This window comes from Galeopterus variegatus, unplaced genomic scaffold (assembly GCF_000696425.1).
Source record: "Galeopterus variegatus unplaced genomic scaffold, G_variegatus-3.0.2 Scaffold2472, whole genome shotgun sequence".
Classification (NCBI taxonomy): Eukaryota; Metazoa; Chordata; class Mammalia; order Dermoptera; family Cynocephalidae; genus Galeopterus; species Galeopterus variegatus.
In genome coordinates this window covers 138,403-153,367 of record NW_007728583.1, presented here as the reverse complement: position 1 = coordinate 153,367, position 14,965 = coordinate 138,403, and the positions used below count along the sequence as shown (strand labels likewise).

Here is a 14,965-nt window from a genome sequence, read left to right as displayed (position 1 = left end):
GGGGGGGGGGAGAAGGGGTCCCCGCCCCCCCACCAGGTGGAGATCGAGGGTGGGGTTTCCCCTCGGTGGCTGTGGGCGGGCAACTGGAGGCGTGGACCGGGCAGGGGGCGGGGGCGGGGTGGGGGCTCTAGTCCTCTGGGGTGGCCGGGGACACACAGGAGCGGCAGCCACCGAGGAGGGAGCAGCTCCGGAGCCCCGACGGCGCCTCTCTGCATGGATCCGGGCCGCTGAAAGCTGTCGCTGCCCGACAGCCTCTGCCCTCCCCGGAACCCCGGGGTCCGAGGCTTATAGCCTGCTCGCTGTCTCCTGTCAGCCTCCGGGCGTCTAGCGCCTCCGGCTGACCCTGGGTCCTTGGGACCCGGCGCTAGTGGCCCAGCTATGGAGGGATGCAGTCGCTGCCATCGCCTTCTCCTGCTCCTACCTCTGGTGCTGGGGCTGAGTGCGGCCCCAGGCTGGGCAGGTAAGAGAAGTGCTGACGCCTGGGTCGTCGGTGTCTGCTTGGAGCTCTGAATATCCTCGGGGAGGGGAAAATCTGATGCCCGGGGCAGGAGCTGCCGACTCTAAGAAGGGGATTTGGGGCTTCAAGGTCCAGGCTGGAGGGCAAGACACCTGGGTTCTTGGAGCCAGGTTAGGGATCTCTCCCTCCTTGAGGTGGGGGGAGGGGAGAAGGGGAGGGAAGACGGACAGGTAAGGATGAAAGGTGAAGGTGAAGGACTACTTTCTAGACAGTGACTGGGGCTGGATGCTTGTCTTGGGTCCTTAGGAAGAGCTGAAGATGGTCAGGGCCAGCCTGGTCCAGGTATTGCTGGTGTGGGGGTTATAGATGCCAGTGTTGATGGATGAAGGGTGTTCTGTCCCTCTTCTGGGCTTTCTATGTATATCTCTGGGATGCGGGTTGAGCATCTGTGATTCAGAGCAGAGCCTAGTAAACAAAGAAAGAAGGGGTGCCTTGACTATCTATCCCATTGGCCTCCCCAACAGGGTCCCCCTCCCCCTCTCTGTACCCTCGATGCTGCCACGCGGCTGGCTCTGGGGAGCACTAGGGCCAGCTGCCAACGGACGGCCGCCGGACAGGCTGGGATCAGGTGTCTGAGACCGGAGCCAACTCTTTGCATTCCTGCCTGGCCCCTCCCCCTCTGGCCAGCCGGGCTCCCCGGGTACCCTGGTGTCCACAACCCAAATCTTTTCCTAATTTTTCCCAGGACCCACAAGTCCTGGCTCCTAGAAAAGGGGATTTGATGTTAGGGAGGAGAGGGCTGGAAGCACTGAGTCATGGACAGGCTCGAGCAAGCCCCCAACTCCTGGGAGCACTGGTGGTTGATTTATCTTCTGTGTCCTGGAGAGAAAATGGTCAGAATGGCAGCGTGAAAGGTTTAGATTAGATTACAGAAGGAAGAACTTCCAAGATGTGAGGAGTATGAGGTGCAGGGACAGGAAACTGAAGCTTATAGGGTCTGTAGACTCTAGGAGTCTTTCTAAGGGGGAAAAGGGACCGACTGACATAGAGGCAGGGGGATGGCCAAGATGCCTGTCTCTTATTTGGGGGTGAGTGGGTAGAGGAAAATGGGTTACTGTGGGATTCCTAAGATTAGGGAGTAGGGCATTTGGGGGGCACAGGTAGAGTGATAAAGGGTGATGGGGCTGCCAGTGGAGAGCCTGTGGGGCAAATGAGGCCAGGAGACAGTGGGGGCAGGTAAGTGGCTTGAAGTGGGAAGATGGTGGGCAGACCTGCGGGTAGGTGTCTACAGGATCGAATTGTACTCTCCTGGGGTTTGGTGGAGGATGGAGGCCTCTGGGGTCTCGTTGGCCTGGGGTCTCTGTGAGTCTCTGTGTCTCTGTCTCACTCACCCTTCATCTCTCAAAGCGGCCCTTGTGTGTTGGTGTTTGCGGAGCTGCCGTGGGGGCGCGCGGGGCGCCGAGCGCCGCGGCCTCCTCAGGCGGCCCATGTCCCTGAGTGACCCCATTTCCCCGGACCCTTCCAACCAACGTCGACTGTCCCTCATCTCACCACTGGGTCCCTTGGCACCTGGGCTCTCGGACTCCCTCCTCGTCCCCCATCTTCGTCTCCTTGGACCTGTTTAGCATGTGTTTGTCGGTCTGTCCCAGCCTCTGGCCTCTCTCAGCCACCAAGCCGGCTCCCTCCGCTCGCGGTAGAATCCCCTCGCTCCCCCCACCCCACCCCACCCCAACCAGCAGGTCGCTATCTATAGCCTTCGCTATAAATACCCCCCCAGGCCGGCCCTGTAATTACATGGGGCAGGGCTAGAGAAGTAATTATGGAGACCTGATTACGGGTGGGGATGGGGATGGCGACCCCCAGGCCCGCCCACCCCCTCCCACTGTACCCTAAGTCCCGCCCAGGACTCTGCTGAAAGGGGGCTCTGGGACCCCAAGGGGGAGGGGACGGGGGGCTCTGACCAAACATTTAGGTCCTAGAAAAGGAACGGGCTAAGGAAGATATATTGGCGTTCCCGAAAAGAGAATCTTAGGGTATAGGTCATTGAGTCCCAGTCTTGGGCAGGGGTTGGGGGGGGGGGCAAGACCGTGGTTTCCCGGCTCCTGGACTCAAAGGGCCTTTTCTCTGCCTGCCTGCCCCACCTCACTCACCCCACCCAGCTCTGCTCTCCTGGTTGCTCTGGCCTCTGTGCTGCCTCACACTTCTATGAAAGTTTTGCTGGATCTTTCTTTGGGATTTTTCCAATCTGGAGCTGATGGTTTGAGGAGTGTGTGTATTGGGGAACAAGCGTGAGAGAGGTGACCTTTGTTTTCCAGGAAGTTTGGGCCCTAGGAAGCTAAGTCCTAGGTAGACAGGGCTGGCGGCCTGGGTTTTGAATCTCTGGATCCCGGATGGTGGGGGTGCTGGGGCAGGATCAAGGTTCCAGGTGTGGAGAGTTTGCCCGGGTTTTGGGCAAGGACTCTGATGGGATCCACAGATGTGTGGCTCGGGGCCCTGGACCTGCTCCGGCTCTGCGTGGCAGCTTCAGGCTCCCCTCCTTGCTCCCCCCTCACACCCCACCACCAGCCCATCTCCCAAGCCAGGGGGCACAGGTTCATGGGACAGCTCTTTCTTGTATCTCCTTCATCAGCATGGTTGGAGTTGCCCCCTTCCAACCCCCAACCTGGGATCTGTAGCAGCTCAAAGCCCCCTCCTATGGAGCTGCTTCTCTGCTCTCTCCCTCGTGGCCCCCCTGCACCTCCTGTGCCCAGGATGATTGATTGCCCAGATGTTGTTTGTGCTGGGGATGGGACAGATGCCAGAGACCCAGAGACTGAGAGATATGGAAAGAGAGTGAGAGAGGGAGAAAGGCAGGGGAAGAAAAAGTTGGATTGAATGTGAGGGAAATGGAGAAAGACAGAAGAGATAAGGAGACAGAAAGACCAACAGATGCAGAGACAAAGAGAGTAAGAGAGACAGAGTGAGATAGAGAAGGGGAGACAGATGGAGGGAGAAGAGACATATTAAGAGAGAATAGAGGGAGTCAGATTTATAGGCTGAAAGGCAGAGATAGGGATAGAGTAAGAGAGACAGGTGCTGGGACGGAGGGGCGGGAGTGGATATGGAGGGGAGCACGGGGCCACTGCTGCCCTTCCCTGCCAGGTGACCTTGCACTTCCCACCCATTCAGGCCCTGTTCAGGAGCAAACTCACTGCCTTCCAGAAAGTTTGAGCCCTAGGAAGCTGAGTTCTAGATCCCAAATGTCCCCTATTTAGTCCCTCCTGAGGGAATGTCCTTCCCCTGATCTTCGTGTACTCTCCCAGGTGCACCGCCTGTGGATGTGCTCCGGGCCCTGAGGTTCTACTCCCTCCCTGATGGTGTCCGGAGGGCAAGAGGCATCTGTCCAGCTGATGTGGCCTTCCGAGTATCACGACCTGCCCAGCTCAGCGCACCCACCCGCCAGCTCTTCCCAGGTATGGGTAACATGGTGGGTTAGGGAGGGCTGGGGGAGGTGATAGGGTGGGGTCTGGGATCAGACACCAGGAGGGAAGGGGTCATGACTCTCTCTTCCTCTCACTCCATCTGTGTATCTCTCTCGGGTACCAGGAGGCTTTCCCAAAGATTTCTCTCTGCTGACTGTTGTGCGGACCCGCCCTGGTCTCCAAGCTCCCCTCCTGACTCTCTACAGTGCCCAGGGTGTCCGACAGCTGGGCCTGGAGCTTGGCCGGCCTGTCAGTTTCCTGTATGAGGACCAGACCGGACGGCCTCGACCCCCGGCTCAGCCGGTCTTCCGAGGCCTCAGCCTAGCAGATGGCAAGTGAGTCACCTTGCTCCTCTGCTCTGCCCAGCCCACACTTCTAGGAAAAAGTGCCCCAGAACCCCCATTCCCTTAAACTAGGAAACCCTGCTGACCTTTTTGGTCACACTAAACCCACCACTGCCCAAACTTCACTCACTCCTAGCCAGAGTTTGGGCTTTAGTGTTTGTGTCCTTGCTGTGCATGTAGCACTAGCCTGTACCTTGTGTAAGTTACTTGTTTTTTAAGCCTTGATTTCTATGTCTGTAAAATAGAGACAATAGAATCATGACAGGCAAATGAGAAAATGATTGCCTGGTGCATTGCAAGCACTCAGTAAGCGGTAGTTATTGTGATTATTGCTATTATGATCATTGGCTTCAACTCTTCCATCACCTGCCCCCAACCCTGTTGACTTCCCCCCCTTCAGTCAGTCAGTCACTTGAACCTCTCCCCTCATGACCAGGTGGCACCATGTGGCTGTGGCTGTAAAGGGCCAATCTGTCACTCTCATTGTTGACTGCAAGAAGCGAGTCACCCGGCCCCTCCCCCGAAGTGCTCGTCCAGTGTTGGACACCCGTGGAGTGATAATCTTCGGTGCCCGTATACTGGATGAAGAAGTCTTTGAGGTAATCTGAGCAAGCAGAAAAAGGGGTGATTTCTGGTACTATATCTTGTGCCCACTCCCTTCTGGCCCCAGTACTCCATCTTTTTGTTCCCTAGGCATTAATTTTTCCTCTCATGAATTTTTATTCCCATTTTCTATCGTTAGGGCTAATTTTCTCCATCAGAGAACTAGATTCCTGCTTATATAGCAGACTGTCCACAGCCACTTATTCTGTCATTCAGTCTTCATCAGTCCACCCACCCAGTGGTCCCTTAACCGCTCTATTCACCCACCCATCCATTCACTTGCTCACCTATTTGCCTACTCACCACCCAACCCAGCCATGCACACATACATGTTTCCACCACCCACTCACCCATCCACCCACCCACCTGTCCTTCACACACTTACCCACCTACTCATGCATTTAGGTTTGTTTCCACCCACCTGCCTATCCTTCCCCTGCTCAACCACTCCCCTCTTCGAACCACCCATCTATCCGTATATCCTTCCATCCATCCATCCTCTTCAACCCATTTGTGCATCTGTTTGCTTATCCACCCACTCCCCAACCCCATCAACCCAGTGATCCTTCCACCAACTCAACCACTCCTTCCTTCAATATGTTCACCCACCTGTCTCCTCACCCACCCACTCCTCATGCAACCATTTATTCATCCACATGAATGGAATAAATGAATATTCCATTCATCTACCTACCCACCAATCTGCTTCCATCTACTCTGTACCTCCCATTCGCCTACTCCCAATTGACATTCCCAATCAGTCATGCATTTGAGCCCCCATTCACTCATCTACCCATCTATCCACTCATCCATCCGTCCATTCACCAACCCAGCCAATCAACATTTTTTGGATACCTGCTGACCAAGGGGAACACAGAATAATAATATAAGGTCTCTATCATTCCAAGGAGCTCCCAGTTTGGCTCTGTAGATGAGACAATATCCCCAAACTTCAGCACAAGGCAGGGTGTAGTGAGCACTATGTGTGGGCACAAATAAATGTCATTGGAATTCAGAAGTGGGTTCCTCCTCTCCCATTTCTAGAGGTCTTGAGAATTTTCATTATCAGTGCCATTGGAAGGCCAAGGCAACTAAGACTAGGCCACTGTCTCCAGAAGCCACTGTGAAAAGGCTTGCGCATTACCACAAGGGGTAGGGGGTAGGCAAAGTGTGTGGAACTTGAAGTTGGAAGGTGTGGATTCTAGTCCTGATTCTGGCACTCTGAATGACCTTAGGCCAGTCATTGCCCCTTTGAGCTTTTCTGAATGGAATGTATCTGAAAAATAGGCATAAAGATCCTAGCTGGGGCCGAGCCCGTGGTGCACTCTGGAGAGTGCGGTGCTGGGAGTGCAGCGGCGCTCCTGCCGTGGGTTCGGATCCTATATGGGGATGACCAGGTGTGCTCACAGTGCTCACTGGCTGAGCGCGGTGCGGCCGGTCTCAAAAAGGACAGAAAAAATAAAAAATAAAAAAGATCCTTGCTGTACTAACTTTCCCAGTTATGATGAATGTCCCATGAAATCTTTTGAAAGCTGAAAAGGGCTGTGCACAAAGGATGCTGACAATGACCTGCTCCCGTTATACAGTTTTACCTAGGATTGGCTTCCTACCTTTCAGCTCAGACTACTCCCTCTGTTCTCTCTGAATCTCTCTGTGCCTCTCTCCATTGGTCTTCCTTCCTCATGTCTTTGCAGGGTGATGTCCAGGAGCTTGTCATTGTTCCGGGGGTCCAAGCTGCCTATGAATCCTGTGAACAGAAGGAGCTGGAATGTGAAGGGGGCCAGAAGGAGAGGCCTCAGAACCAACAGTCTCACAGAGTCCAGAGATCTCCAAAGCAGCAACCGTCAAGACTTCACAGGCCACAAAACCAGGAACCCCAGCGACAGGTGAGGGAGCTGGGTGAACTCCCAGCCACAGCACACTCCAGGAGGGAAGACACCCAGACATCTCCCCAGGGGATTCTTGCAATGTTCCAGAGCTCTGCATCCCATTTTGGGCCCCTATTCTGCCCTCCCTAGTTGTCCTCCCCAACCCTACCTCCCTATTCCCATTACCCCCCTCCTCCTAGTACCCATTCATCAAACTTTTTATTTTCATTTAAAAATAAAAAGAGTCGTTATGAAGAATTTGTGGCTGGGAGCTGTGTCCCTGCTTGTGTCTCCTCCTCTGCCAGTCTTCCTGAAACTTCATGCTTGGGTTTCCCATCCCTTCCTTGAATTAAGAGATTGGGAGAGAGTGGGGGAGGGGTGAGACTTGGGGAGGTAGGTGGGAGAGCAGAGTGCAGGAGACAGAAACAGGGAGAAAGAAGTTCAGATGGTCCCACCACGGAGGAGAAATGGGGAAGGACCAGTGTTAGAGGGAATCCCAAGGGAGTTGTGGGTCTGTGAAAGTGTGTGGGTGGGAGCCCAGTTTCCGGCCCCCTCTGCACATGGAGGTGCAGGATTAGGGGTGTGGTGGTGGGAAGGTGAGAGACTGGGTTGGGGGGTCTGGATGCTTAGGGTGACAGATATAATCTGGGTCAGTGGTCTGGAGATTGGAGGGTCAATCTCTTAATCATGTCTGTTTCTGTCCCACATGTGGGACCCATTCCCGCTTTCCCACTTCTCTCCGTCTCTCCCCTGATCCTCAACTCTCTATTTCCCAACTCCCACACCATCTCCTTATTTCCCACTCCCCACCTCTCCCCTCCTCCAACTGCCCCATCCCCTTCCTACCTATTTCCACCCCCGCTTCCCTAATCCCAGCCCACTGAGTCTCTCTACTATGACTACGAGCCCCCCTATTACGATGTGATGACTGCGGGGACGACCCCTGATTATCAGGTAAACTTGAGGGACCCCTTTATCCCAGCACCCCTTGCAAACACCTATGATACCTTCCTCCCCTCCCCAATCTGTAGGGAGAGACACCATATATTTAGATTACAGGAGTTTACTTACTCACTGCCCCCTCCCATGTCTCTCTGCTGCAGCAGCCTCGGAGCCCCAACCACAGGGCTCCCCCTTCCCCTAGGGGGCGTTGGACCCCTCCCAGAAAGTCTACCACACCTGCCAAGAGGTCAGCGGCCTGGCAGGCGCCCCCCTCACCAGGCCGGAGGCCCTCTCGAACTGGAGGCTCTGGCCCAGCACAGGGCCAGCCTCCCACCTCCCGACGCCCAGCTCGGCAGGCAGCTCCCCCTACCGCCCAGGGCTCCCCAAGGACCAGAGGCAGCGGTTACCGGCAGGTAGAGCTGGGGCATCCAGATCTCTGCCCCCAAACCTCCATGATCTTGGAGATTTACTCTCCCCAAACTGTCCCCCCTCCAAAGGGGCTGCAAGATCTGAGATTTCCCCCATCCCCCAGCACAGACAGACACTGCTCTCCAGGGGGACAGGTGCTGCTTTGCCTCCCCTCTGCTAACCTCCACTCTCCTGCCTCCCCACCCCATGCTACTCTTCTCTCCTCCCCCTTGGGGTCAGTACCCCACCCCAGGTGAAGAGGAAGAAATCCTGGAGTCCAGCCCCTTGCCACCCCCTGAGGAGGTAACTCGACCACCCACCCTTGCCCCAGCTGGGGACAATGGGAATCTGTGATGCACCCCCCTTGCCCCATGCCATCTTGATGAGCCAGCCCTCCTCTGGCCGGAGGGCTCTTTGTCGTATCCGTTTGTAGTCTTCTGTCTTCTGGTTCCTCCAGACCTATTGGTCTGCTGAGAACAGCCGTTTTTCTTCAGTGTCCAGGCCTCCTTCTGTTATTCTTTGATTCTGGAGTAACCTCCTCTCCATGTTGGTGTCAAATGGTCTTACTTTCTATGTCACATTTTTTTCCCCAGGAGCTGTTTTCTGTCCAACGCTGTGACCTTTTCTCTTCTCCCAGTCTATCTCTTTAGTCATTCGTTCCTTGCACTTCTTTGCCTGTCATTATGTCCGTGGACTGTCCACTCTGTGTCCAGCCCTCCGGCCACCCTTCTTGTTATTCAACATTCCTTCCCACCAGACCCATTTTCTGGACATCCCTTCCCATTTTCAGCCTTTGATGACCATCCCCTTTCTATACAACAGCTCCCCTTGCTCTTCTGGAGTGAAAAAAATCCGGTCCCAACTACTCTCAGAATCCTTTGGGCTAGGGGTTGTCACACCCTAGGGTCCAGAGAAAACCTCCTCTTTAGTCCTAATGCCCCTGTCTACCCCTTCTCCCTCCCCATTCCCGGGAAGGAGCAGACAGATCTCCAGGTCCCCCCCACAGCCAACAGGTTCCAGGCAGAGGAATATGGGGAGGGTGGCACAGACCCCCCACCAGGGCCCTACGATTACACCTATGGCTATGGGGACGATTATCGTGAGGAGACGGCGCTTGGCCCTGCCCTCTCTGCGGAGACAGCCCACTCAGGAGCCGTAAGTGAGAGGAGCTCCTCTTCCGTTCTTGACCACCAGTGGGAGCTACAAAAATGGCTTCCTGTTGTTTTCGATCGTTGTTTGTTGGCTGCGAGCTACTTCCCATTGGCGATTTGCCATTTTCTGTTCACATAAGATGTATATGTTGCTTGAAAAGATTATTTCTTGCCTTCCCTCACCAAATGTCTTACCCTGCGACTCCTTGAGGATCCTTCTGCCCAGGGCAATTGGGATATATATATATTTTTTAATTTTTATTTTTCCTTTTTGTCTTTTTTCGTGACCGGTAATGGGATCGCAACCCTCGGTGTCGCGCCCGTACTGCGACCGGCAACGGGATTGCAACCCTCGGTGTCGCGCCCGCACCTCGCTCAACCAGTGAGCGGACTGGTCTCTATTTGGGATCCGAACCCTCGGCGGGAGCGCCGCCGTGCTCCCAAGCGCTGCACTCTACCTAGTGCGCCACCGGGCCGGCCTGGGATATTTTTAATCCTATGGCCATTTCCTGTCTTTCTTGGCCACTTCCTGTGTAAATCAAGCTGAATTTTATAAAACTTTTGGTCGGTAAGCCCTTACCTTGTGTCCGTTTTTAGTCTGTCTCCATCATTGCTTCTTAGCCCAAACAGTTTCTTGTCCACGTTGCTGACAAATGAGCTAATTTCCTGTGCCACATTTTCTAACCTACAAGCCACTTCTTGTCTGTCCCTTCCTGTCTTCTCCAGCCATGACATCCATCTTGGTGACTATGTCAGATTGGACTGAAAGGGATTTATTTGTGTTCTGACTTAAGTTTTTCATGCTGTCTAGTGACAGTTTCCTTTGACAATAAGCTACTTCCTGAGTGTCTCAGGTCATCCAAATCATAAAGTTTCGTTTGTGGGCCTAGATATTTACCCCGGCTACTTCCTGTGTGCTGAGCCTTGATGTTTGTGTTTTCTGGAAGAATTGCCTTTCGTTGTCATAATTCCCTCTGCAGGAGTCACTTTCTGTTTTGTGAATTTCTTTTCTCTCTTGGTCATGGTAGCCATGCTGATGTGGAAGGTCCACTTCCCAGACCCTCTTTTCTTGGCTGCTTCCTGTCTGTCCAGCCACTTCCTGTTTGTCCAGTTAGTTTTCTAGCTATCTTGGCCATGTTTAATTTTTCTTGGCCCTGGCATCATTCTTGCTTCCAAGTGTTTGTCCCTTTGTCCCATCTCCCTTCACTGTTTCCTGTGTCTTTAGCCACTCCCTGTCAGTAGGAATGTTTCCTGTCTACTCCACTTCGTCTTTTGCCTGCCTTGCAGTCATGGCTGCCTCTTCTACCCTGCCTCGTCCTGCACCTCCCTCCTCTAATATTGCCCTCCTTGACCCTCTGCTGCCTTTCCCTTATGCTGCTTTCTGGATATTTGGGCGTGATCTGGGATTTGGGAGAGTTTGGCGACTGATCATTGCACTCTGGTTAGGAGGGAGGGAGGGAGGGCATTCTGACGATCTTTGCTGGGAGAGCTGGGCTGGTGGTGAATGTCCCCGTTCTCCCAGTCCTTATATTGGTTCTGGCCCTAGAGTTGGGGATAGGCATCTGAGGGAAGTGTAAAAGGGAGGGAGTGGTGGGCTTGGAGTATAAATGAGGACGAGAGGAGTAACAGCCTTGCTGGGAGAGAAGCTGGGGAGACTTAGGGGTCTGCTCTGGGGCTTGGGTAACTGAGGCCAAGAGCTACATTTTTCTAACAGCCAGTTATAAGGCCTGAGTTTGGGATATCAGTGGGGACTACTCTCCAAATCTACTTAGAATATGGATGCTTAAACTCTGGAGAGTTTTAAAACTTGTGAATCCCTTGAAATTCTAAGTAAAATTCTGGGCATAAAAGCATATACTTTTTCTCTTCTGGAGAAAGACTCAGCTTTCATCAGGTTCTTATATGTGTCTGTGCTCTCCCCCATCCCCATTTAAAAATCTACCCACAATCTTAGAGAGATTCATAAAAAATGGGTTGGGGTAAAGGTGAGGAAGTGAGTGGTTTCTTAAGGTTCTAAGCATATCTGGGGTCAGAAGAAGTTTGGGTGAGAGAGTGGGGTCCTCCAGAAGAAGGTTTGGAAGGTTGGGGGTTTGAAATCCCAGGAAGGGTCTGGAGATCTTCCTGAAAGAGGATCTCAGGAAGATGGAGAGGTTGTGTTTGCTGAGGTGGGGCTGGGAACTAGGGATGGGGAGTGCCAAGGTCTCCTTGGCTAGCTTGGGAAGCCTGTGAAGAGGGGGTTTGGGGAGGCCTGGGAGATTTGGAGGTAGGGTCCAGGAGGTGTTTGTAGGACCTAAGAATGCAGGTTTGAGTTGGGATGGGGCAATCCTGGTGTCCTGGCTGCTCACAGGCCCCACTGGGGGTTACATGTGTGTCTCCTTCAGGCTGCCCATGGACCCCGGGGGCTAAAGGGAGAGAAGGGAGAGCCTGCGGTGCTGGAACCTGTAAGTTACACTGGTCACTGAGCTGAGGGCAGTGGAAAGAAGAGAAAGACGGGGGAGGGTGCTGAACCTTGACTTTTAACCTTTGACTCCACAGGGTATGCTTGTGGAGGGGCCCCCTGGCCCAGAAGGCCCTGCGGTGAGTCTAGTTGTGAGCTGTTAGCCTCTGTTCTTTCTTCAGAGCCTTCCTACATGCTCTTCTGTGCCCTCCCCACATATGCCCAGCAGTCCTCAGAACTCCAGAGACTCCTTCCAATCAAAGCTTCCCAGAGCCCCACCCTTCAGCCACATGCCCCTCTCCTTTCTGAATGCCCACACCTGACCCCTTCTTCTTTTGTTCTCCAGGGACTGACTGGTCCCCCTGGCATCCAGGGCAACCCAGGCCCAGTAGGAGACCCTGGCGAGAGGGTAAGAGTGTATCCTGTGTGTGTGTACAGGGTGGAAGTGGGGAGCTTGTACCCAGTGGGGGGGTACCATGCTCAGCAATTTCTTGTTAGCTGGCCGATTAATGAATGAGGGGGTGTTGTGGGTCCCAGCACCCAGAAAGGAGGGCAGACCTGTGGTGGAGGGGGTGTTTAGGAAAGATCTAGGGAAGTCTACATTTATTATTTTGAGGAGGGTTTTAAATGATACCAAGACCCTAACTTCCCCCTATCTGTCACCCTATCTCTCTCATGCTTTCCTCACTCCAGGGTCCCCCTGGCCGAGCTGGGCTCCCTGGATCAGATGGGGCCCCTGGCCCTCCCGGCACATCCCTCATGCTCCCAGTGAGTTGTTTCCTGGGCTTTGGAATGAGCTGATGGGGAGGGTAGAGGAATCGTGTTGTGTCACCAAGAACCAGAAGGGCAGGAACGCTATGGGAGTCTCTAAAGATCATCAGCCCAACAAGGATTAGTCTTTGGGATGGGGATACAGGGGATCCGGGCCTCATTGGGTGACCTAGAACCAAACACGGGTCTTCTAGAACCAAACTTGGACCGTCTAGGATGGGGCAGAAACTCCTATATTTCAGGGGGTCTAGAACCAAAGGAGAGTCTTTTGGGAGGCTAGAGAGTGGGAGAGGAGGGCAGGAGTTGAGTTTCTGAAAATCTCTAAGTGGTTTTCCAGACAGAACTCAGGGGAGCTGCTTGAGAAGGGGCAGAAATGCTGGACGAAGCCTCTGGGTGGGACGGTCACATGGGTTTCCTGGAAGAGAACTTGGGCCTTCTCTCCTTGCCCTTTAGTTCCGGTTTGGCAGTGGTGGGGGTGACAAGGGCCCTGTGGTGGCAGCCCAGGAGGCTCAGGCCCAGGCGATTCTGCAGCAGGCACGGGTGAGCTGGGCTGGAGAGTGTTGTGGCAGAGGGAAGGGTATGGTGGGAAAGGAGGGGCTGGAAGGGTAGGTTGGAGTGAATGTGAGGCAGCGGAAGGTCTGGGTTGGTTTGGAGCTGAGTGGGAGGTTGGGGGAATATAGGGCGGTGGAAGGAAGGTCAGGAGTGGAAGGGTGAATCGGGAGGGTGTGCTGGGGCTGGGGGTTCTCCAGCTGCCTCTCCCCCATCTCTGTTGTCTCCCCGCTTCCCCAGCTGGCGCTCCGTGGACCCCCAGGCCCCATGGGATACACAGGCCGCCCTGGACCCCTGGTGAGTGAGTGGGGTGTTGGGGTAGAGGATCCTTTATTTGTTGTGGGAGTATGGAGGGTTCTAGAAAAGAACCAGATTGAAGTTGCTTCACTTCTTTTTTTTTAAAGATGACCGGTAAGGGGATCTCAACCCTTGGCTTGGTGTTGTCAGCACCACGCTCAGCCAGTGAGCAAACCGGCCATCCCTATATAGGATCCGAACCCGCGGCCTTGGTGTTATCAGCACCGCACTCTCCCGAGTGAGCCACGGGCCGGCCTGAAGTTGCTTCACTTCTTTTTTTTTAAAGATGACCGGTAAGGGGATCTCAACCCTTGGCTTGGTGTTGTCAGCACCACGCTCAGCCAGTGAGCAAACCGGCCATCCCTATATAGGATCCGAACCCGCGGCCTTGGTGTTATCAGCACCGCACTCTCCCGAGTGAGCCACGGGCCGGCCTGAAGTTGCTTCACTTCTTTGGGGAGGACTTTGAGGTCACTGTTGCATGTCTCCTTCAACATGGTCATCCTTGCATCTCTCTCACAGGGACAACCTGGGAGCCCTGGCCTGAAGGGAGAATCTGGAGACCTAGGACCTCAGGTGGCTGCCCTCCCCACAACCCCCCACACCTGATCCCAACCCAGTGACCCCCTCTGTCTGTGTCCATTAACCCTGCCCCTGTCTCTCCCCTCACCAGGGCCCCAGAGGACCTCAGGGCCTCACAGGCCCTCCTGGCAAGGCTGGACGGAGGGTGAGTGCCCCAGGGAAGGGATGGGCGGGCGTCTAGTGGGGAGGACGGCGCCCCTGCTTGCTCTGACACTTCCCTTGCACCTCCAGGGCAGAGCTGGTGCTGATGGAGCCCGAGGGATGCCTGGAGAACCTGGAGTGAAGGTAACAGGCTTGGGCCCCTCTCTGACACCTGTAGTTCCCAGCCCCTCCTGGGCTCATTCTTTTCCTGGCATGACCTAGTTCTCCAGGTTCCCCCAGGATGCAGCCCCTTCCCACTTAGGAGGGCTACTGGGAGGGCTGGAGGCCTTCACTCTGACTGCCCCTCTTCCTCCTAGGGTGACCGAGGTTTTGATGGACTCCCAGGGTTACCTGGGGAGAAGGGACATAGGGTGAGTATATTGGGGAGCAGGATGGGAGGTAGATCTGCTGAGGGGAGGGGAGGGGAGGATCTCAAGGCTAGGAAAGGAGGCTGGGGGCTGAGCAGGAGCTCACTGGCCAAGTACCTGAAGAGGGCCCGTGTTTGCCTGTGTTGGGGGTTCCAAGGCCCCTCTTCCTTGTTTCCCTATTTTCTAGGGTGATAGTGGTGCCCAGGGCCTTCCTGGGCCCCCTGGTGAGGATGGAGAGCGGGTAAGTTTTGTGGCAGGGGCAGGGGCTGGGTATGGGAGAGGTCTAGAAGGCAAAGTTGCCTCACCATGTTCTCCTCCAGGGAGATGATGGCGAGATTGGGCCTCGGGGGCTGCCTGGAGAGTCGGTGAGTGTCTAAGGGGTTAGGGTGGGGTGGTGGTGGTGGTGGGGAGGCGGTCTGGGGAAGCCAGGGGAGGGACATGGGCATGAAAGGGACATATTTTTCTCTCACCCATTCATGCTGTCTCCTCCCTTCACCCCAAATGCAGGGACCTCGAGGTCTCCTTGGTCCCAAAGGCCCACCTGGCATTCCTGGACCCCCGGTAAGTGGCTCCCTGACTTCCGACC

The 14,965-nt window shown here is 54.7% G+C and overlaps 1 protein-coding gene across 4 annotated transcripts in view; it reads left to right on the top strand.

Annotated features, from left to right (window-relative positions):
- The first annotated feature begins 233 nt into the window (after positions 1–233).
- Positions 234–14,965, top strand: part of COL11A2 (collagen, type XI, alpha 2) — a 30,066-nt gene continuing 15,334 nt past the window's right edge. Inside the window, exons 1-21 of one of the 4 annotated variants that reach the window (XM_008581813.1) lie at positions 234–460; positions 3,760–3,909; positions 4,043–4,253; positions 4,699–4,861; positions 6,560–6,751; positions 7,610–7,687; positions 8,324–8,386; positions 9,059–9,238; positions 11,616–11,675; positions 11,770–11,811; positions 12,018–12,080; positions 12,365–12,439; positions 12,896–12,982; positions 13,232–13,288; positions 13,811–13,864; positions 13,962–14,015; positions 14,102–14,155; positions 14,329–14,382; positions 14,567–14,620; positions 14,700–14,744; positions 14,887–14,940. In XM_008581813.1, the coding sequence (XP_008580035.1) occupies positions 379–460; positions 3,760–3,909; positions 4,043–4,253; positions 4,699–4,861; positions 6,560–6,751; positions 7,610–7,687; positions 8,324–8,386; positions 9,059–9,238; positions 11,616–11,675; positions 11,770–11,811; positions 12,018–12,080; positions 12,365–12,439; positions 12,896–12,982; positions 13,232–13,288; positions 13,811–13,864; positions 13,962–14,015; positions 14,102–14,155; positions 14,329–14,382; positions 14,567–14,620; positions 14,700–14,744; positions 14,887–14,940 (1,872 nt within the window). In that variant the 5' untranslated portion in view covers positions 234–378. The remainder of the gene's footprint in view (positions 461–3,759; positions 3,910–4,042; positions 4,254–4,698; positions 4,862–6,559; positions 6,752–7,609; positions 7,688–8,323; positions 8,387–9,058; positions 9,239–11,615; positions 11,676–11,769; positions 11,812–12,017; positions 12,081–12,364; positions 12,440–12,895; positions 12,983–13,231; positions 13,289–13,810; positions 13,865–13,961; positions 14,016–14,101; positions 14,156–14,328; positions 14,383–14,566; positions 14,621–14,699; positions 14,745–14,886; positions 14,941–14,965) is intronic. The other 3 variants (XM_008581814.1, XM_008581815.1, XM_008581816.1) reach the window with 3 other exon arrangements.